This window comes from Chlamydotis macqueenii, chromosome 3 (genome assembly GCF_036417535.1).
Source record: "Chlamydotis macqueenii isolate bChlMac1 chromosome 3, bChlMac1.mat, whole genome shotgun sequence".
In the NCBI taxonomy this organism is placed as follows: Eukaryota; Metazoa; Chordata; class Aves; order Otidiformes; family Otididae; genus Chlamydotis; species Chlamydotis macqueenii.
In genome coordinates, this window is record NC_141558.1 from 16,961,202 (window position 1) to 16,983,704 (window position 22,503).

The window sequence follows — 22,503 nt, forward strand, 5'->3', positions numbered from 1 at the left end:
TTCCAGTGACAGTTACCTGGTTTCTGCTTATTTTGTGGAGCATCAGCTGTTGCTGGAGCAGATGAAGGCATTCCCACATGTAGCTGCTTGTCTCATCCTACCGTCTAGAGGTTACCATCCCCACAGCTGAGCAAACAGGGAGTGCTTTGCAGTCAGTGGTGTCATCTCTAACCACTTCCATCCTTTGAATGCAGATGAGGATTCTTTGCATGTTCCATTCAACTTGTCTGTGTGGTTGTAGTAACTTGCACCACAGGGATGTAAACTGGTGCCTGGAGGATGGTAACACTTTAAACTGCTCCCCGTGTTGACAAAGCACCTGAGCTTATAGAAGTGTGCTGCTGAGCAAATAGGAAGGGTGAAAGACACAAGAGGATTTCTTGCAGAGATTTGCACCTCATAGTCTGTAGTCAGCACTGATGTGTTGTATTGGCAAAGCTGCAGAAACTTCTTTTGTTTTTAAACTTTGTTTTGGCTCAGTAAAGTAATTGCATCTCGTGTACCAAAATCCTATTTCTGCAGAAAAAATATTGTGTAGTAAAATTATTGCAAATAAGTGGAACTAACAAACTCTGCCAGTATCAGTACTCTGGACATGCATCTACTGATTGCTTGGTAGGACTTGATAGCTTTTTACCACATCATCTTGCTAGCAGTCTGAACAAAGTTGATAGAAATAAATGTGAACCTATGATGGATTCTTCTTTCAGGTAAGCAATTTTCCTTAAAATGAATTGCTCTTAAGATGCTTGAAACTTTTTGTGATTTATGCCACATTAGCTTTTGACATAAAAACAAAGAGAAGTTGTCTATGCTGTTGATATTTCATCTCTCAACTGGTGTTAGAGAAATCTGGCTGCATTGTATAACACTAGCAAGTATTGTCTGCTTTTGGAGAAATATGGATGATACAATTTTATTGCATTTGCTGCATCGATTAAAATATTCATTGTCTTGTCCTGGAAGAATGTTTAAATACTATTAACTTCATGTTAATACATAAAATTTGTTCCTTGGTTCTTGTGTTGTTATTTCAAGAAGAATAAATTGTTAGCTAACTCAAAAAAATGAAATGCAATGGGGATCAGCAAATGTTAATGGAGTAAATGGGGAAAAAAAGTCCTTCAGCTGAGTTACAATAAGTTTCATTTCTGTTAAATATAATTGCATAACCAAAGTAGTTCATGCCAGCCTCCTCCTCTATACTGTGTGTTGACTGCATGATGTTCACTCGGTTTAGTATTTTTTGCTGTGTTCATTGCATGTTAAATGAATCGAGTCAACATATCAAAACTGATTTCTTCTATCCCTCCTATTGTGCCTTTTTGCAAGCTATCAGTTGTTGGTGCTCAAAGTGGTGTCAACTCTCAGAAATTAATATCTGTCTTTGTAAGTTTCTTTTTATTATGGCTACCCTTAAAATACAAGATTCCTGTCAGCAGATACCTGCTTTCTTGCTTATTATGCAGGCTCTTCTTACAGATTATAACATTCTTGCTTAATTACCTACAATTGCTGCCTGAGGTGCTAACCTCCCCAAAATAATATGCTTTAAAATAGTCCACTATTATATTGAGCTCTTTATTGATCATTTATCATCCAAGAATAACAGATTTATTTAAAGAAAATGTTAAAAGATCCTTTTCTACTTTCAGTAAATATTTATATATATTATACATGTTTATACAATAATATATTGATAAAATTTCTGAGCACAGTGAGTGTTTTACCTTTATTGCTTCAATTAGAAAGCTGTTCCTGAACTCCTTTTTCTGATTAGGAATCTAGCTTTCAACCTAATTATATTCACAACTAATGAATGCACGTTTGGTTTTGTCCTGGCACTGTTTTCTAGCTCAAGTACCCTTTTACCTTCCCAGTGTTGGCCGTATTTGGTATTTTTGTATAGGTATGTTGAATTGTTGTTCATCAAAGCTAAATCAGCCAAGCCTTTCTACCTTTTTGTTGTAAAATAAATTTTATGTTCTACTTCATGTGACATCAGTTATCCTGCAGCTCTTTTAATTCCTTATCAGAACAGTTATTTTGGGGAAGTGCAGTTTTTAGTTATTCCACAATAACCAGGTGTTACTTTTCAACTTGGTATGTTGAAAACTTTAAAGAGTGGATGAAACTAAGTTTCAAACTTTGAAATTAGTTCATCCTTGTAAGAACTGACCCTCCTGTGAATGTGCAATCCAGTGATTACCCATGTATGCCTTGGCAGAAAACCTGGTATCAATAACCAAGTTAATTAAGCAGTAGGAAGTGAATTAATGTTTTACCAAATCCATTTCTATAGGTAATTGGACTATAGATTATTTTGGTGTCAGGTAAGGACTTCTGTTTCTCTGTAAATGTATTCAAAAGTGGAGTGCTATCAACAAGCCTCAGGTTGTAGTTAAATAATCCATTTAGGCCAACCCAGGTACAAATTCTTGCTGAATATGGGAGCTCCTGGCAGTGGCTTCTGGGTCCTTTGCTTATTGTAGCAGTGCTAACATGCATTGCACTATGTCGTTGTCTGGTTCAGACCATTCGATCCAATCTACAACTAATTTGTCATTAGTTGGGTTCTCGGGTTTATAATTACTGACAGAAGGAGTATAATTTAAAAAAAAATTAAAAAAAAAAAACCAAACAAACCATGCTGTTTCTGAGTGTAGTTAAGCTTGTTCCCACACCTAAATGTTGCTGCTAAGAAAAATTGTAGAAATACATTATTTAAATAATTAATAAATAAATAAAACCACCTTGCTCCTACCGTACTTTTTATACAACTACAAATTGAAAATTGCAGTTTATTTTTTTAAAGTACAATTTATGGCAGAGCCCTGTATGAGTTCCTTATTTTTTTTTTAAGGTAAATTTTGTTGAAACTCTGATGCTTTTCCTTAAAAGAAGGGCTTTCATCTCCACATTTAAGTTAAAAACCTTCAAAGATGTATTAAGCATATTTTGGGTTGAATAGGCAGATTAATGATTTCTATTTGCCAATAGAAACACTGATAGATAGTGTCAATGGCAAAAAGCAGGCCTTTAAACAGAGATAACATCACTTACAAGTTACCAAAACACATTTTGAGACTTTGTAGAGATCTTCAGATGGAAAACACTTATTTCATATATTTATGCTTATATTTTAAGTTGCATGTTACCGGCCTATAAAAACTGTTTCTCATGCTAAATTGAACATAGCTTTTAATTAAGGCTTAGACTTTGAAGTGAAATCCTTGCAACAATGTTCAGAACTTTGGGGTGATGCCGTTTGGTCCTCACAAATATCTAACTTTTGCATGTATCAGATATTGCATACCAAAATTAAAGATTCATTAGTGTTAATAATAACTGATTTTTTTTCAACATTAATTTCTATTTAAAATCCCAGAGAAGTTAAGCCAAATGATCTTTCCCTCTGCTCTGGCAAAGAGAGATGGATTAATAGTTGCTAGAAAAACAAAGCGGCACTTTTAGAAAGTTAATGCCCGTTACTTTGAACTCTTGTAGTAGAGTGAAATATTAAAATGAGGTTGATTAGAAAGCAAGTAGAAGCAAATAATTAAACACCAGCTTTAGCTGTTAATAGGGTGTTGCCTCCAGAACTATCCAGCTGCTTTGTTTAATTAGCTGAGTTTTCTGATCCTCTCTGAAGTACCTTCTGAGATGAGCCACATGAAATAGATGCAATATCCAAAATTACCCTCACCATTTTGCAGCTTTTCCAAGTCTAATTTTTTTTTTCAGGTTGTATCACCTCTTACCTCTGTGTGACTGGGTGAATCTTTAATTCTGTGTGTCTTGCAGAAGTCTGTGTTTTCCGTTGGGCACTTAATGCTCCATTCTGTATCGTGGAACAGAATTACTCTTTATTTTGGAACTAGATGTGTGAAGCTGCACTCTAATTGAAGCAGGACATTATCTTTAAAAGTTTGGGCGTACATTCCTGGTATACTGAAGCAGGATGGACAGAAAAAGGATTCTGGTTATCTTTTTGTTATGATGCTTCAAAGAAAAATAGCTAGATTGATTCTTTTCTTGCTAAGTTTGGTGTTTATAGAAATGTAATTGTATCATTGTATTAATTGTATTAAAATTGTAATGTTAACTTTAAGTATCAAGATGACTTACAATCAAAACTTGAAAATTACGTTTAAAGAACTAGCTCTCAAACTTTTCTTTTGTAGGTGCTTGGTTAGTGTGTTACTTAGGAACTTGCACAGAACGTGCTATCTGCCCTTGGGATGTGGATCAGACTATAGCTACTTAAAGCAGTCAGTGTCATGCGTTATTGCTCTTTGTGTTTTCTAATAGAACCTTAGAAATGTTTTTCTGAAAATACATACTCTTTACTGTGGTGGTTATAGCAAAATATGCTATAATTATGTAAAATAATATGCTTAAATGTCTGTGAGCATATTATTTGATCCCTTATAGCTTGATCACTCTAGTTGGGAAAACAAGTCTATATAGAACTAAGGTATTTTGGCTGTAAATTCATAAATTATTTTAATATTTTAGTTAGTTTAGAATTTGGATATTGTAATAACCTAACAGAGATGATTGATACATTGAGTTAGGCAGCAATTGAGTGCTTGCATTATGCCAAAGATTACTGAAAATGGACTGAAGTTTTGCTATTGTTTTTGGAATCTCTGCAATAACTGTACTTATCTTGTCCTAGATTATATATGCTTTATGTTGTTATGTCTTAACAACTTAATTGCTTCAGTAATTTGACAATGAAATACAAAAAAAAAAAATAGAGTTGCGGAAGATGTTCCCATTATTGAAAGGGTTTTCAGAGGCTCCCTGTCAGATTGGATTTGCTGTTTGCCAGAAGTGGTGCTTACAACTCAGTCAAGATAACGGTATTCCTTTAGTGTCTATAAAGTGTTACCAACTATTTTAAAGTTGGTAGTACGTATTACTGAAAAATTGAGGTATATACATCTGTTTAGGGAAGGAAGATTGTAACTTGCCTTTGTTTCCAGAAGATTAACAAAAAATGAAATTTATGAAGTCTCCCATCTTAAACTTTTCAGATAGCCGTGGCACAGAAACTCTTAATCTGTGGACTGTCCTTACTCTTTCACATGACTATTACAAAAACCTTGCCTGTGGAATACAACATTGATGATAACTTCAGAGCTACAGCATCATGGCCTGTAAGGTTTTTCTACCTATATGTGTCGCTCATGGCTGCCAGACCCAAGTATTATTTTGCATGGACTTTAGGTAAGTACATATATTCAAATAAAGTGTATGTATTGAGTTTCGTTTGAGATGCTGCATACTAAGCGTGTATTAAAAAGTGACAGTGCCCTCTTGAGGCTTTAAGAAAACATTGTTACATTTAAGTATTATGAGGTATTGTCAAAGTATATTGAATGGTGTCTCTCTTTTTGAGAAAGAAAACGTATCAATCTAAGCACAGTGTTGTGACAGTACTGCAAATCTGGTTTCGTGAACAAATCTGAGTGAAATATAAGGTTTTTTGGAGAGTGATAGTGTTTTAATGAGCAATGACTTATTTGTTTTTTAAAAATTGTAGTTAACCTAGTCTGATGTACAGTCCCTGTGTTTGGGGGTTGTTTTTTTTTTTTTTTGATACTTTGATTTTGGCATATCTGGAAAGTTATTCTAAGCCTCTTTCTGTGGTTAGTTATCAGTAATTTGCTTGATGTTATTCAAGCATGAAGGAAAATGAATATATTGAAATTCAGATATATCATAGGGTTGTTAATAGATGGCATTGGCAGTAGTATTTTCAGGATTTGATGGGTGACACTTCAGTTTTAGACTTGATTTACTGAAAGCTCTACTTGACCGACAGGTTAACACCCCTACTCACTGATTTAAGAAACTGAGTAGATCATATAGTTTAAGGAACATTTTGCTTTTCACTTCACACTATTTGAAAAAAGCAACACATACAAGAAAAGAATGCTGTATTTATGTAAGCTCATATCTTGGAAGTGGCACACAAAACAGATTTCATCAGCTTCCTCCTCCTCTCCAGTTTTACATATTTGTTTCATAATTCTTTTGAGAGAGAATCTGTGGGAAACAATGCAATAAAGAGAGCCTTAGTGTAGCAGAGCAGCATGACTCATTTACAGCTGCTGGTTTCATTCCTGGTCAATGAATGAAGTGCTTTCAGCTTATCTGGATATAGGAATTCTGGGGCTTGTTGTGGAATGAAATAATTTCTAATATTATGCTATTATGCACCAGTATAATAATCTATAAAGAGTAGGAGTGATCTGAAAAATTAATAATCTTCAGTGTTGTTTTTCCCTATAGTACTTGGATGGATTCCTCCTTCCTAGCAGTGTAGAGCTGGCATTCCTTTTGTAAAATACTGAATAAAATAAACTGTATCAACTCTGTACTTCTAGTTTGCTAAATCACTTTTACCTTCTTTCTTCTACTTTACCTCATCTAAACTTCTAATGGTATAAGTAGAATGCGAGGAGCCCTTAACAGTTTTTCACTGCCTGTTATGCTTTTGAGTTGTACGTTGCTATTCTTTGCACTTAAGAAAAAAACAAGACTGTTAATAAAATTAATTACTTAAAAGGAATACTTACTAAAGTGCTAGTTAAAAATTAGTACTTACCTTAGCTGTAGTCTTTGTACTCTGGCTAGCAAGAGATTAGAGTTCATGTCTTCAACTGTTTCTAATTGAGCATAAAATCATTGTCTAATGTTTGAAGTTGACATCAGTGATACCAAATGTAGAGCAGCAAATCTTGTTGCTTTCAAATATGTTTTTTTAAGTTGTTACAGATGAGGAAATAAAAATATTATGAATTATCCTCTAAATGTCACAAAGTTCTGCTCCAAACTGGTAGATAACTGGTGAAACTGAACTTCAGGAGAGGAACTGTTTGAATCAATTGTTTCTTACATTCCAAATAATACCTTGAAAAAGAAAGGAAAATGCAAAAGAGAAAATCTTATCTTACATGTCACTATTGTATAAAGTAAATTCTTTTTAATATGTTAATAGAAACTGAACAATTTGTCTTGCCTTGCTAGCTGCAATTTAAAAGATGTCAATCTAATTACCATGCTTTAGGTGAATTCTGAGGTAACAGAGAGGGTTTATATCTTGTAGCTAGATGACTAGATCTGTATTGCTTCTGCAGAGCCTTTTGCCTACTTTGCTTCCAGTTCCTCAGGATTCCTTGGAAGTGGGAGAGGAGCTGGCATTCTTCTCCCCATGGTCACTTACTTACCCACGTAACTGGGTACCTGGTTGGGTTCATGCCTCATGGATGTGTGTCCATGTTTGGGTGCATGCGGCCAAGCGTGTGGCTCAACAGAGGCAATGTTTGGAAAAAACCTCTTTTCCATGTACGTGGCCATCCTAACTTGAGAAGTACAGCTGAGGAAGTTTTAGTGTCTGTGCTAACAAAGCTGAGGCAAAGGTGATGACTGAAAGTCAGAGGTAGTTTTTAGCCTGAGATCTCTTGTATTTTCCTGCATAGTCCACATGATGGTAGCAGCTTTTTCTCCTGGGGAAAGATATTGTTTGCTTTGAACTGTTTAACCTTTGACATGCACTGTAAACACTTCACATTCAGAAGTGTTGTTAGCAGTGGCCTTGTGCCTGTGGTGGAAATCTGACAAACTCTGCATTGTTCAGCAAATTACTGTGTTCTTCTGTTAGGTTTGCACTGCTCCGTGTCGTGCTGTAAGTGCACCCCTGCCGGAAGTGAACCGTGCAATTTTATCTTTATGCTTTAAACATCACTGATGCTGCATAATGAAGGCCAAAGAGATTGACCTGAGTGTTGAGCTGCTGTCTCAAATCATTACAACCAGCCACTGTTTTGTAGTCTTGAAGCATCTCATCGAGTTTGTTTTCCTGTCAAATTGCTCAAGCAAGCCTAAGTAGGTGCTATGAGAGAGAGGGGACGCCTGTACTGTGGAGCTGATAGTGCTGCCTTTCATTCTTCTGCTTTTGTACAGGTTTAATTGAAAACCAATGTGTTGCTTGGATTATTTTCAGTTTGGTTCAAGTGTCTAATACCGTGATCCTCAGTATTAAAAAAAAAAAAACCTAAATATGTGACCTTTAAAATGTGATACATATTTTGAACAAACTACGTGTTGTATGATGCACTGTTTGTAATACAGGCAGTTTATAATTCACTTGTTTCTTTTTCTTTCATTGTAGCAGATGCAATTAATAATGCAGCAGGGTTTGGTTTTAGAGGCTATGATAAAAATGGAGTTACACGTTGGGATCTAATATCCAATCTGAGGATTCAGCAAATAGAGGTTTGTTCATGGCTCTTTCAAATAAAATACATGCCCATGTAGGTCATTGCTTGCAATTTCACTAACTCTTCCTATGCATTTTGTTCCTCAAGATAGTGAATATGTTCTAAGTCTGCAGTGATGCATTCACACCCTCAGGAAAGGATGGAAAATAGTCTGTTTTGAATATGTTCTACTTGTCAGTTGACTTCCAAAATATGTTGTGGTTATAAGTAGTTGAGTAAATAATTTATTCAACTCATTACAAAGTAGAGTGTGGGTTTTTTAATAACTTATATGTCAGAATTCTGAAACGTTTTGTAACATGTTACAATTATGGAAATCATTAGTTTGTTTTTACTTTACAGTTTTCCACAAGTTTCAAGATGTTTCTTGATAACTGGAATATCCAGACAGCTCTTTGGCTTAAAAGGTACTTATTTCTTAAAGGAAAACTTTTCTCCAATTAAGTTTCTTAAAGAAATATGTCTTTGAAGATAATTTAGCGCTTAAAGCTAAACCCCATAAATCAGTACAGTTGTTCAGCAACTGCATGGAAGTTTTTGTAATACTTGAATTAAAGCCTCTGAATTTAGCACTTCTCTCTTAGTGTAAACTGTCAGGTAATGATAGAAACTGCTTTTCTTCACTGATCATAAGGAATCTAAAAGTATTAATTGTGTAGATGCATTTTTTTTTTTCCTTTCCTCTCTCTCTCCCCTTCTTGGCATTCAAAGCACTGCATGTTGCTGAGAGCAGCATGGAAAATGGAAAATGTACATCTTTGGCTGCCAGCCTGTGGAAACGGCTTTTTTTTTTTTTTTTTTTTTTTTTTTTTTTTTTTTTTCCCCCCCCTCCTTTGCCACAGTGAGGGAACTTCCTGCACTCCTCCTGTAATGAGTGCGTGGCAAATATCAAACCCTACAATATGCCATCTCAAAAAGTGGTGAATGAGTATCCCTCAGATGCACTTTCTTCCTTGTCTGGGAAATGGGTATAGTGCCCAATGAACTAAATCACTCTGCTTTTACTACTACTTTGTGGTAACTACAAAGTAAAAAAAAGTGTTCCTGAGTAGTACACAGATGTTGTTTCCCTTCTCCCAGTCTCCGTATAGATGATCTGTTATGAGTAGGTGTGAGTTTAACTGAGACCTCCATCTTGGGATCACTCAAAGGACTTTTGGTCTTATTATAGGATGGCTGGCAAGAGGATTTGCTTCCATCAAATTTCTTCATAGTGTATTCTTTCTTCCATATTTTCTTCCCTAAATATTTTTCAGACCCAATTAAAAATAGAAATTGAAATTTATGTGATTATTCCAGTTGGCTCGATAGGCAATAGGTTCTGTTGCTAGGACACTCAGTAAGGAAGAATTGCATGCTTGCAGGCATTGAAATGTAAAATTTAATAAAGCAAATATGCTATTTTAAAATGCATTTTAATTTACTTAGAGAACAGACTTTTATCAGTATTAAAACTTAATAGGAGAAGGTTGTGCTCCAAAAAATTTTCAAAGCTCCTAAATTGAATTGTGTTAAACTAAAACTCCTTTTAGTGGAGACAAGTACCATTTCTGCTAGGAACTGAAAGAAAAAAAAGAAAATCAATTGTTCGGGGTGATGTTAAAAGAAGATACAAAGAAAAATTAAAGCATCTCATTTAATAAATATTTTTAAGAACAGTTAAGTTCATTTTAAGAACAATTAATTAATTAACCAAACTTAAACTCTGATTGTGTATAAAAAGGCTCTTTGTGAAAATAGTTAATGGCAGTTAACAGATTGTAAAAAAAGTTTAATAAATATTTAGTGTAGATCACAAAATACAGTAATTTAAAGGTATTTTTGTTACAAGCATGCAAGTTAAAATAGGTATTTACATAGCAATATATATCAACAATATTCATCATGTTTCCTGACTGGGGAAGCTGTTATGTTCCTCCTCAGCCTGTTCATTGTTTTTTCCAAATAAATCATCTAATTCCTTTTGTCCTTGGTCATATTTGCAAAACCTCTGTGGCTCTTTTTGCTCTCTTCTGGCTTCTTTCCAAAGTTCCAGTCATCTTACAGTGGATGTAGTATTTCTGCTAAGACCTCCAAGGTCTTTCCCTGGCTTGTTACAGGCAGAGTTGAATGCTTTGAGTGGGTTAATTACCTTTCTTTAGATAATTCTTCCTAATACCTCACAGTATTACATCAATCTTTTTTCAGCAGCAATCTAGTGTTGATTCATACTCAGCTGATACTCAGTGTTTCATATTGTTGATTCATATTCACACTCAGCTACACTTCTTCAGTAGTGTTAAATGGACAGGTACTATTTTGTATCTTTCATTTAAATGTTTTAGACTTTGGACTTCATTTTATTGATTTCAGAACATCATTCAAGTCTGTCAAGGTAATTTTGGATTCTAGTGCTCTGTTTGTTAAGAAAACAACATCAATCTCCTACATCCCCCCAACCCCCTCCACACCCACCCCCCCCCCCCCCCCCCCAAAAAAAAAGGAAGGGAAGGTAGAGTGGAAAAATACGCTTCTCAGTTTATCATCCAAGCTAGTAACAAAAGTATAGAACCAGACCAAGGGGAGAACCTTGCTGAACAGTTGATGCATCTTCCCACTTCTAGAGCAAATCATAGATAACCTGAACCACTGATACTTGAATAGATTTTCTCAGCCTGTTGTGATGACTGCATTTCCTTGGTTGGCTTTTAGGAATGTCAAGTGAAGGATTTCAACACAATTTATTATTGACAAATCCATGGAGGAGTTTTTAAGTTTACTTTTAATTCTTTGAATTGAAGCCTGATGAGGTTTGTTTTGGTTTTTTTTTCTAGTATGTATCTTATCTGGCTTGCATTGATATAACTGAAATTTGATTAGGTAACTTAGCTTGTTTTGTTAGCTCCTGAATGCTTTGCAGGGGAAAATCTGCTCAGTTAAAGTAGTTTAAACTAAATAAAGATTGAAGCCATTTATCAGTTTATTAACAAGACATAATTAACGACCAGTCAGTGAAATATACATTCAGAATTATCATCAGTACTAGAACAGATAACGTTTTGTAAGTGCTTAGTGTTGTGGCTTAATAAACAAATTTCTAAACGCTTTTCTGTAACTAATCCCAAAGAGTTTTAAAAAAGTGTACACACAGGGTTTCATGCAAACCACGCCTCTGCTCCCAAAGTCGTGTGGGTTACAAAAACACTCCTCCTTCTGGAAGTGTGCCCCCTAGCACTTGTATGCACTGCTTGTGGGGAATGTGGGTTCTCCAGCTCTATGTGAACCTGCTGATTCACATGCCGATGAGAAAAGCATTCCAGCAGCTCACGTGTGCGCAGCTGGCAGGGATGAGGTATTGCTCCCTGTGTATTGCATACTGCCCTGACAGTCCCCTGGCTGCATGCAGGCTCCTTGGTGTCTACCAGGGAGGATGCTCTGTCCCGGCCGAGACAGAGGTCGTGATGCTGGTGGGGTGACTTCTGGCAGTGTCAGACCAGGTTTAGATGCCTGCTGTTTTGCTCCAAGGTGTTTCTCTGACTTGTTACAAATTTTGCTAGTGCTTTTCTGTTTTCTAAGCTGACACTTTGTTTCAAAAGTCTCTTGGAAATTCCCTTATTGAGTTGGGCCAATGTTGTTTTCCTCTTTAGGCTGATCTATTGTGGGCAAATATCCTCAGATAGTTTTGTGTATTACATGTGCACGCACCTGCACCCTACTTAGGCCCATCTTCTTATCTTAACAGGCTTTTGTTAGCGAAGCCCTTTGGCAAGGGGGGGGGCTCTGCTGGTACCCCCCACTGAAGACCTCATAAGATAAAACTTACCACATCTATTTGACTGGAATAAACTAAATTAGTAAAATACATTTTGATCTATCCCTAGCCAAACCCTGCTTTTTTACCTTCTGCTCTTTAACATTGACTGTATGATCTGGTCTCAGCAATCTTTTGTACAGATGGAAGATGCAGTAAAGCAGTTACATTAGTAGTGAATGTTTCGGCCCTCTGTACTAGTCTCTCATCTTCATCTTTTGAATAATAGATGTGCATTCTCTTCTCCCTTTTTACATATTGGTTCTACGGCCTTTTTTAGTTGAAACTCTATTTTTTGTGTGTGTGTGTGTTAGCCTTAGATTTGTGTCCATGCATGCTTGTGCTGTTGATTTTTCTTCATGTTAGTGTGCATCTGTTTCCATATTTCCTATTGCTTTTTGGTTTTCAGATCATTAAAGACATTAAAGAATTTTTGATGAAGCTATATCAGGACCTTACCATATTTCCTGCCATTCTTCCGCATCATGATGGCTTGTCATTGTGTCGTTGAACGTTGTCTTCTGGAAACTACTTTTCTTGGATTCCTATTTCCATTCTTCCTTCTAGAATGCCTTACTGTAGGACCTTGCCTAATCATTTGGAACCTTGTTTTTTAAATAGCAGAGCTCAGCATTCTCTTTATTTGTTATTCTCACATCCCTAGATGAGTCATTAATTATAATTTCATCATCATGCTCACCTAATTGCCATACACAGATGCATTTTCAACTGTAGTCTCTCTATTATTCAAAATTGAAGGTAGTTGTTACTTTTCCCCTTCTCCTATAAACTGTTTTCATTATCTGAAAAATGTGTCTGATTCCTCACAAGAGTTTGCAGGACAATCTGTGCCTTCCAGTGCAGCTTTTAAAACACATTCTAGGATGGCTCAAGATCCTTCGTTAACACCAACACCTGTCTTTGGATGCTTCTGTATCACTTTGCTATAAATACATCCCATATGTGATGGCACAGAGTAGGTTAGCACCAAGGGGTTAAATCTGAAGCTGTGAATAGCTCTAAGTATTTTCTGTAAGTCATAATAACAATAAAATGCAATTGCACTGCAAATGATGTGTTGGGGATGAGACTACCATAAGTATAAATGTAGAAATGCTAACTGGGAAGATTGTTGGTGATTTGTGTCTCATCTTATTTATCTTGAATTGTCTTTGACTTGCTAGAGTGTGCTATGAGCGAGCCTCCTTCAGCCCAACGATTCAAACCTTCATCCTCTCTGCCATTTGGCATGGAGTTTACCCAGGATATTATTTAACATTTTTAACGGGAGTACTAATGACACTAGCAGCACGAGCTGTAAGTACCAACCAAGTATCTTTTAAAATAATATGTAGCTCTGTAAAAGAAAATTCATTGTAGTCTGAAGATGCGATTTACAGTTGATGCACAAACAGTCTGTCTGATAGTTTTGTTTATTTTTTAGTTGAGAGCAGTGGAAATTATGATTGATAAGGAGGGGTTGGTCAGTAGAAACAAGCAAGACTACGCAGCCTATAACATCTTTGTAGCATGTATTTTGTGGAAGCCATTCCTCTGTATTAACTGATTGTGTATTATTATGCCATTCTAAACAATATGGTAGATCATTTTGAAAAAACTTTCTCACTGATTATCAATAGCTTAAAAGGTAGGGGGTCAGTGCTATTTATTTATTGAGTCTCTCTCCCTAATTTCTGTCTGGTACTATTGAAAAGGTGGTAAGTAAAAAGTGCTTCTCCTCAACCAGCAGATAAACATCTCTATTACTACTCAAAATTGGCCAGCCAGCAGTGCAGTCACATTAACAAGCTTTTACAGCTGCTACTCAGAACCATATGGAACCAGCAAATCTGCCATGAAATCTTTCAGCCCTGCTTGAGAAAGCTGAGTAAGAACAAAGACAGGTTTTTCAGTTACTCAAGGGGAAAAAGGAACAACAAAAAAAAAAGCTGTCAGCTCAGAGCAGAATAACAGACCACTTTTCTGTCAAAAAACCAAGAGAATGAGAAATTAAGCAGACTGCTCTTTCTTGCTGTAATAGCTAGAAGAAGGTGGTACTTCAGATTTAGATTGTTACTAACAGTAATAAAACAGATGCTTCTCTTCCTTCACAAAGATGTGTGTATGGTCCTTGTTTGACAGAATTGACTCCTTTCTTTACAATAGGTATAGCTCCCTTCTCCTTTCCAGACTCTATCACAGTGAACTTTTGACATGTACCAGCCAGGGGCTGGTGCAAAAGCCAAGGTTTAGGGCCAGTTCATAGGTAAAAGTTGTTGTGTTCTCTCAGTAAGGCGAATCCAGAAATCGGAGTGCTCACTGTACTTCATCCTGAGCTTTGCTCGTAAGCTGCTGTTGTATTCACATTTCATATGTATCAATCAATAGGATAGTAAATAAAAATATAATTTAGTTTCTGTATGAATGGTTACTTAATATTAACTGATAAGATATGTTAGATGTCCTTTAGCATGTTTATTATTCAACTCTATTAGCTTGTATTAAGACTACTAAGTTTGGTAGCTCTGACCCACACTTTCTTCCCCTGTCATGCCTAAGCGTATATTCAACTCGTTTTACTCCCCTTAATCATTACACATTTCCTAATCAGGTGTTTACTAGGGGCAGTTATAGATATATCTTAAAAGTTATCCTTGCAAATTGTAAAATACTAGATTGATAGGATGAGGGGTAATGGTTTTAAAATAGAAGGAAGCAGATTCAGGCTTGATATAAGGGAGAAATTTTTCACAATGAGGGTACTGGAACACTGGAACAGGTTGCCGAGAGCGGTGGTGGATGCCCCATCCCTGGAAACTTTCAAGGCCGGGTTGGATGGGGCTCTGAGCAACCTTATCTGGTTGGAGATGTCCCTGTTCCTTTCAGGGGCATTGGACTACATGACCTTTAAAGGCCCCTTCCAACCCAAACTAATCTATGATTCTGAGATTTCTGTACAATAAATTCACTGAAACTTCATCCTAGTTTTACAGAACTCAGGAACAAATCATTGCACGTGACCGTAGGAGAAAACTGGAGGGAGATGGCAGATGGTAGGATGAAGCGTATGTGGCTAGAATGACTTGTTTTACTTAGTTAAACTAAGCAAAGGCTGAGTGGGAATGTGATACCTACAGGGGAATTTGGGTAAGAAGGACAAGAAGGGTAAAAAAGGTTTTTAATGTAGAGAATGAAATTGGCCCAAGCTAGCCTTCCATATATTCCTTAGAATAGAGTTCTAAAGTTTTAAAGGAACTGAAGGATGAAGAAGCTAAACTGTCTTTTGACGCACAGTTTTTCAGAGAGGACTGCCTCAGAGTGGATGATTGGAAGGTGGCAACTGTGAGAGCAAGCTACACAAAGGCTGAATTGAGCCCTTCTGGGCTTGTGAGCAAATAAGAGTGTGTGGAAGCGTGACAGCTCAGTCAAAGCAAAGAGGGGCAAAGATCTATTGGTGTCTTTTTCATTATAGTTTTAAATAAAACTGAACCCAAACCTGCACGGGTTCTGGATTTTTTTAAAATAACTTTACTGTTCCATTGTTTGAACAGAATTTTACAAACAAAATAGACTCAACATAGAAAATTGAGTCCTTTGATAATAGTCTCACTTGATATTAGTTGTTATTAAGACTCCTGAAAAATGTCATTGGAACTGATATTTTGTATATTCTGACTTATATTCTACTTGTCCTAAAATATATCTTACTAGCAAGTGTATGAAAATGCTTTACCATGTAGAAGCTTTCAACAGAAGCTTTCTGTCTTTCATTTACTCCAACATATTTACAGAATGGCTTGAGAGAATAGCACATCTGCCTCATTCAGACAAGTAGTCCAAAGTCACATTGGACTGAGGGGGGTGTTCATTTACTTAAATTCTGCTTAAATTCCTGTACTGAATGGCATGCACTATCCTAAAAGCCAGGGAATTTGAACGGCCTCCTATTGAAGCTGATGAGTATTTTGAATAGCTCAAACTGTACCATTTAAATTCATCCTATGAATTTAGTGGAAGTGCAACAAACTCTGAATTGCAAGATCGCTCTCAAAGTTTATTCCTAAGCTAACTTACTATCATGTGCTTTTTCAGATAAGAAACAATATCAGACACTACTTTGTTGAATCTCCTTCTGTTAAACTATGTTATGATATTGTAACATGGATGGCAACTCAAGTAGCAATAAGTTACACAGTCGTACCATTTGTACTGCTCTCTGTAAAACCCTCTTTCACCTTTTACAGGTAAGCACATTCTACCTGTTTCCTTTTTCCTTTCTTTAACTTGAGATAGAAGTATTTTCTGTGGCATGAGATTTCTGAAGCTATTTCTGTGATAATTATTAGACTTATTTGTTAGCTGAACAAACTATTTCTGTTGTAGTGCTTGAACATAGTTTGTGTTGTGTACGAAAAACCATAAAGTGATCTCATTCTCATAATAGACTTATTTTTCCTGGGGCAGGGAAAAAACCCAACCAAAACCTTTGAGATTACTATATGCACTTGAACTATTTTCTGGCAGGACTAGATAATCACTTCCCAAAAGTAACTTATGTGAAAAATAGTTGAAAGCAGGCTTCACTTTACATGTCTGTTACAGCACTAAGTACTGTGGGGGAAGACTTAATTTCTGATTCAGAATAATAGAATAGAATTCCCCCTTATTCTCTCTATTTCCCCCCTTATTACTTTTCTTAAAAAGGAAATATTAATGTCTTCCTTACTTAAATGTCTTACGTGCAAAGTACTGTATGCAAGTAGGGTTTGACAGTTTCTTCCTTAAGCATCCTGTAAGAGTGGTCAGAGTTTTACTAAATTATTATTTTTGTTTGTTTTTTAGCTCCTGCTATTTCTGTCTTCATATTGCCAGCATCTTGGTGTTGTTGGTATTTCCATTGAAAAGAACTCAAAAAGGAAGTAAAAAGCATGAAAGCATCCAGCCCGTGTGGTCCCAAAAACTAGAAGAAGAAAATCTTTTGCAAAAGAACAGTTACTCTACGACAAATAATAGTTTCAGTCAGAAACAAGAAATAACCTGCAGATATCAAGCATTAAAACAGTGATTGAGGAAATATTATGATGAATATATTTTGTATGTTTTCAGAAACCCATTTTTAGCACCTTTTAAAGGGGTTTGTATTTGTTTGCAAAGATGTTTAGTAAGAAAAGAATGCATTACTTAGGAAAATCACATACAATAGCAAGACTGGAAACAAAACGATTTACCCCTCCCATGCCATGTCCCTGTGGTCACGCCTTATATGAAGATATTACCATTATTTCAATGGGCACTCAGGACTTGCAGCGTATGTCCATAGGGTCATATGTGTGCCCTTTGCTGAATGTACGTTGTGTATCCCAAGGCACTGATGGGGTGGAATAAAATTGTGTCAATCTAGGATTAACAAATGGAAATTAATTTTTCCAAATTAATGACTTGCCTTAAACCCTCTACTCACTGAAATATTGTTTCTAAGTGGGTATTTTCAAGTTTGATTTTATGTGGAAAGCGTATTTCAAATATGTAATACCATATGCTCTAAAGAAGATAAAAATAGGACATGCAAAGTCATTAGAAGGCTTTTGACTCTTTAAAAGGGAATTGCAATAAGCAACTCAGTATTTGGAGGGTTTTCTTAAAGTATTTCAAAGTATTACAGTACGTTATGGGACTGTAAACATTACTGATGCCAAATTATGGTTAGATTTCTTTGATAAAGAGTATAATTACGCAGAGCCCTTTTGAATGGATTTAAAAAAAAAAAAACAAAACAAAACACCAGAAGGCTCACCTTTTCCAGGGCTTGGTGGCTCTAATCTATGTTTCTTTTATTTTAAAGTACCTAGAAAAAACACTGCCAGGTGGGCTTTGCAGCTAGAGAAGAAAAGGCAGCCTTAGGACAGAGAAGACAATGTGCAAGCACCAGAATTTCAATCAAAGTGCATTTTTACTCTTAAATACCAGAAATACTTGTTCTAGAATAGAACTGTTTTACAAAAAATTATTTTAATACTTTAAGTTGTTTTGAATTTTCAGGCATACAGTAGTTAGTTGATGATGCTTTCAGTAAAAAATAGCAAAATTACCTTGAGCTGTAGTGCACAGGTAGTCAAACATGAGATTACTATCATAACCAATTCCTGTATGCTTGATAATTGATGGCCCTTTCTCCAAAGTAGTATATGAATTTGAGGAGGTTTTTTTTTCTTTACAGAAGAATTTTAGCTGCAAAATTCATATCATATTTGTGGGTAACGTAATGAAAGAAAGAAATCATTCTGACTGAATTACGGAAGTATGTCAAGGGAATAATGCAGTGATTATATCTATTCCAGACCATTTGTTGTGATGAAGGTCCCTGCTAGAGTTCTACTGTTAAAGGGCTACATTTGAATTGCTTATATTCTGTATTTTCTTATAATTTTTTTTTTTAAGTAAACACAAACTGTTTATCCACATGGGGTTTTTTTAGCTTTAAAACTGACACAAAATACTACTGGAGAAAAATAATGCAGCTAGTTGATTAATAACCTACAAATGAATGAGAAAAAAATTGTCATAATATTTTGAACCTTCTTAGTACCAGAAGTGCAATGAGAGTCCTCAGCTTTCAGGATACTGCCATACAAAAATACTCACAGTACTTCTGGCTTATTCTCTAAAGAACCAGATCCAAAGTCGGGTCAGAGTTGTTTCCTTGCTGGGATAGTTCTTTGTCTCCTTGCCTAAAACTGCAGGAGGGTAACATACCTTTTCCATATACGTAGGACAGCACCAATTAACCTACACAGTTACAGAGGGGGAACTAAATATGAAATAAGAGTGGATGAGTCTGTTCAGAGAAGTAGGGATGTTGGTTGTTTCAGTGACAGCTGTTATCTTTAAAAGAAAATAATCTGACTTCTAAATCTTTACTTTGATTACCCAAGTAGACATCCCCTTACATAGGGCTGTGGTTGTTACATGCCTCTTGGAAATGGCATTATGGTTTTTTGTGTTGTTTATACGGGCACGCTAGTTTCTTTATGTTTGATTATCCTTATTAGATACAGAATCAGGAAAGAAGTTTTTCCAGTTTCTGTTTCTGAAGGGAATTTACATAAAATAACAAATAGAATTGCACGTTTCTATGTGAGTAGAGTTAGGGTTCATTCTTTCAGCATTTGTTGCTGTTCAGCTTAAATTCATCTTACTGGTGCAGTCTACATATCTACCCAAACAAGCGCTTTTGGATGCTAGTACAACATCTGATGTGCCATTTTTCCCATTAATGGTCTGGTATTCCTGTTTCCTTGTTTTGGCGTATGCCCATATGTGTGATAGGGGCTTACTAATTCTTCAATATGAAATATGAAAACAGTTGTAAGCACTCCCAGAAAATAAACAGGCTTAGGACAGCAAAGGCTGGTACTTCAGTGTGAGTGAATGCACAGGTACAGTTTTGTTCAGAACTTTTGTGTATGGGGACATTAGAACAACTAAGAAAACATACATGCTTTAGTCAGGCAGAAGTGGCAAGATATGGGTTTAAAAATTGGACGTGACTGGTGTCTGTGTGCAATACAATTACTTTTTTTTTCTTCATGATCTGAACCCCTTAATTACCACACAAGAAAATTATGACAATTAATTAGTTCTGCACAATATTTATTAAGTGTAGTGTCCTAGAATTTGCCCTTTAAATGTTACTGCTGAATATAAGAATACTTTGAACCAAAATCTACTCTTCATGCAAACAAATTATCTTGGGGAAAGAGGTTTTTTGTTCTAATGGCAGCACTCGGCTTTTAGTCAAGCTGGAGTTTTGTTGTTGTTGTTTTCCCTCTGCTGTACTGGTTTTCTGCCCGCTATCGCACTGGATCCTTTTTGTCCATTCAGTCAGAAAGTCAAGAGCAACCAGTCCCAATGCTTTAGATAATTTTTAGGTTTTACACACATCATTTTATAATACTGAATTTGAAAGGATGTCAGTGGTTTACTATTGCTCCTTCTGAGAAAAATAGTATCAAGTAAATTTCCTAGAAATGTTTTGAGCATGAAGGAAACATGGTTTTAGGTATTGTTTCACTTATTAACTAATGTATATCCAAAAGGTAAAAGTGTTTTCTGTATTGCAGATTAGCACACTATGAAAAGTAAATACAACATATCATTCATAATTTTATGGTGCTTTGCAGATATTTGCCTATTGTGAACAATTCATTCAGGCACTTAATGAGTTAATGTTAGTTAGTAAATGTAGTCACCCTGATAGTAACTATTTGCTTGCTTAACCTTTTTTTTAACCTTTATGATTCTGTATTAATGAAAGAGATATATATTAAATATTTAAATAATACTTTCAGTGGTGCCTACTACTGTTGTAATCGAGAAGGCTTTGTTAGCTTTACAGTTACAGATACGCTCTTCTTATTCAGGAAACTTATTATTCTTTGGCCATTCCTTAAGTTGACATGTAGACAAGATTTCAGTAATAGGTGATGTTTTACAATATCTTACCATGTAAAAATACTGGTATGCATTTCACTATGCTCTTGATAACAAATCATACTTGAGTGAGAAGACTTTACAAAGAGATCTCTGTATACTCCCTGCTCTACCCTGACTTGTGGTATGAGTTTTGCCAGTATAGTGTATTATTTATTAAAAGAATTTTACACTTAAATAACTTGCTGTGTTTCCCCTGTGGGAATAAGTAATATGAATATAAATGCTATGCTTTTGTGACAGGACGCACACTAGGTAGATGTGCCTCTATTGATGGCATTGGTAAATTGATGGTTAGTGGTAAAATGTCCTCTGATGCAGAGGAGATCTTTATGAGATCCTCACCTCCTGTCAAATTCATATCAAAAGTAATTTTAACAGAGTCTGGACTTTTATTTCAGAAGCTTTGCAAACAAATTGTTGACAATTTGTTTAAATACATGGTCAAATATGTCCTCATGTTTGCCTACAACTGTCACTGCTCACATGTAGACTTTCACATGTTCAACTTTATAAGTTGGCCTTGAATGATAAAGAAATCTAAAAGCACAAGTTACAATAATTTAGGCTTTCAGTTCCCTTATCCTTAAGTCTTTCACTTTGTAGTTCTAATTGAATTCTGAAATCAAGTTTAATAATTTTTTGTTTTCAATGAAAATTGGGAAAGGTGGTGGAGGCCCCATCCCTGGAAAAGTTCAAGGCCAGGCTGGATGAGGCTCTGAGCAACCTGATCTAGTCAGGGATGTCCCTGCTCCTTGCAGGGGGGTTGGACTTAGATGACCTTTGAAGGTCCCTTCCAACCCTAACCATTCTATGATTCTATGAAGAGTGATCAGTGTTAGAAAAACAGATGGAAATAAATTAAAGTATTTTAATATGATGCAGACTCTACCTATAAAAAATATACATTAGTTCTGTGCTGATTCATCACAGCACTTCATTACACGATTAGCCTTTATGTATTTATTTAGGTCCAGTAGTACTCAGAAGAGCACTTGAATATTTTTACATTTCCTGTTAAAAAAATCAATTTGCTATAAGTAGTTAAACAAATGCTACGTTGAGTACATATCTAAGCACTAGTGAATTGAGCATACTCTCATTAGATTACCAGATCTGTCTGGATCTAAACTAGTTGGCACTATTGGTCTTCATCCTCTTCACAGTCATGGTGTAAAAGCTGTCTGTGAAGAAGTGTCTGGTAAAAACATGTCCCATGAGTGGCTGGGAGGGTTTGCCACAGAGTTCCTGGGGGGAGCTAACCCTACATGCAGAGCTTGACAGAGGGTCTACTTGTTTGTGACCCAGGCTGCAGCTGCTCTACACTACATCTACCTGGATTTTTTATATGTATGTGGTCTTAACCTAGACATTTTGCAAACATCATGAAATCCAGGCATCCACAAAGTCACCCTGCAAGGTTACAACTGCAAATACTGCAACAGTTCCAACTAGATCAGGTTGCTCAGAGCCCCATCCAACCTGTCCTTGAGTGTTTCCAGGGATGGGGCATCCACCACCTCTCTGGGCAAAAAATATGCAAAAGCAAATTTTGCCACTTCATAATCTTCTGTGCATTAGCTGTGTGTCCAGTGACTTTGGCCTGGTTTTGGCTTTAGACATTTTTAGATTGTCTAAATCCATGTACATATCCATATAAACTTTGTGTAAACTTTATGAATTGACAAACTGTAGTTACATATAGTGTGCATAAGTATACTTCAAATAGGCCATATCATTATTTACATGGGACGAAGTGTTGAGCCCTCTAGATGTACACTACATCTGCTGAAGGCTGCTGGGCTCTACTCTGAATACTAAGCTTTCTGCTTCCTAAAGTCAAAATAGAATCTGCTGGTTACACTTTAAGTGGAAAGTAAAGGGCTTCTTTTGAGCTGCTGCAAAACCAACCCTTACAGGATATTCTGC

The 22,503-nt window shown here is 36.0% G+C and overlaps 1 protein-coding gene across 2 annotated transcripts in view; it reads left to right on the top strand.

Moving 5' to 3' along the window:
* MBOAT2 (membrane bound glycerophospholipid O-acyltransferase 2) overlaps nt 1–20,246 on the top strand; it is a 94,243-nt gene extending 73,997 nt beyond the window's left edge. For both annotated transcript variants that reach the window (XM_086745553.1, XM_086745554.1), the window contains exons 8-13: nt 5,043–5,235; nt 8,186–8,289; nt 8,637–8,701; nt 13,269–13,401; nt 16,177–16,328; nt 16,927–20,246. In XM_086745553.1, coding sequence (XP_086601679.1) covers nt 5,043–5,235; nt 8,186–8,289; nt 8,637–8,701; nt 13,269–13,401; nt 16,177–16,328; nt 16,927–17,149 — 870 coding nt within the window. In that variant the 3' untranslated portion in view covers nt 17,150–20,246. The remainder of the gene's footprint in view (nt 1–5,042; nt 5,236–8,185; nt 8,290–8,636; nt 8,702–13,268; nt 13,402–16,176; nt 16,329–16,926) is intronic.
* Nucleotides 20,247–22,503: the final 2,257 nt, after the last annotated feature.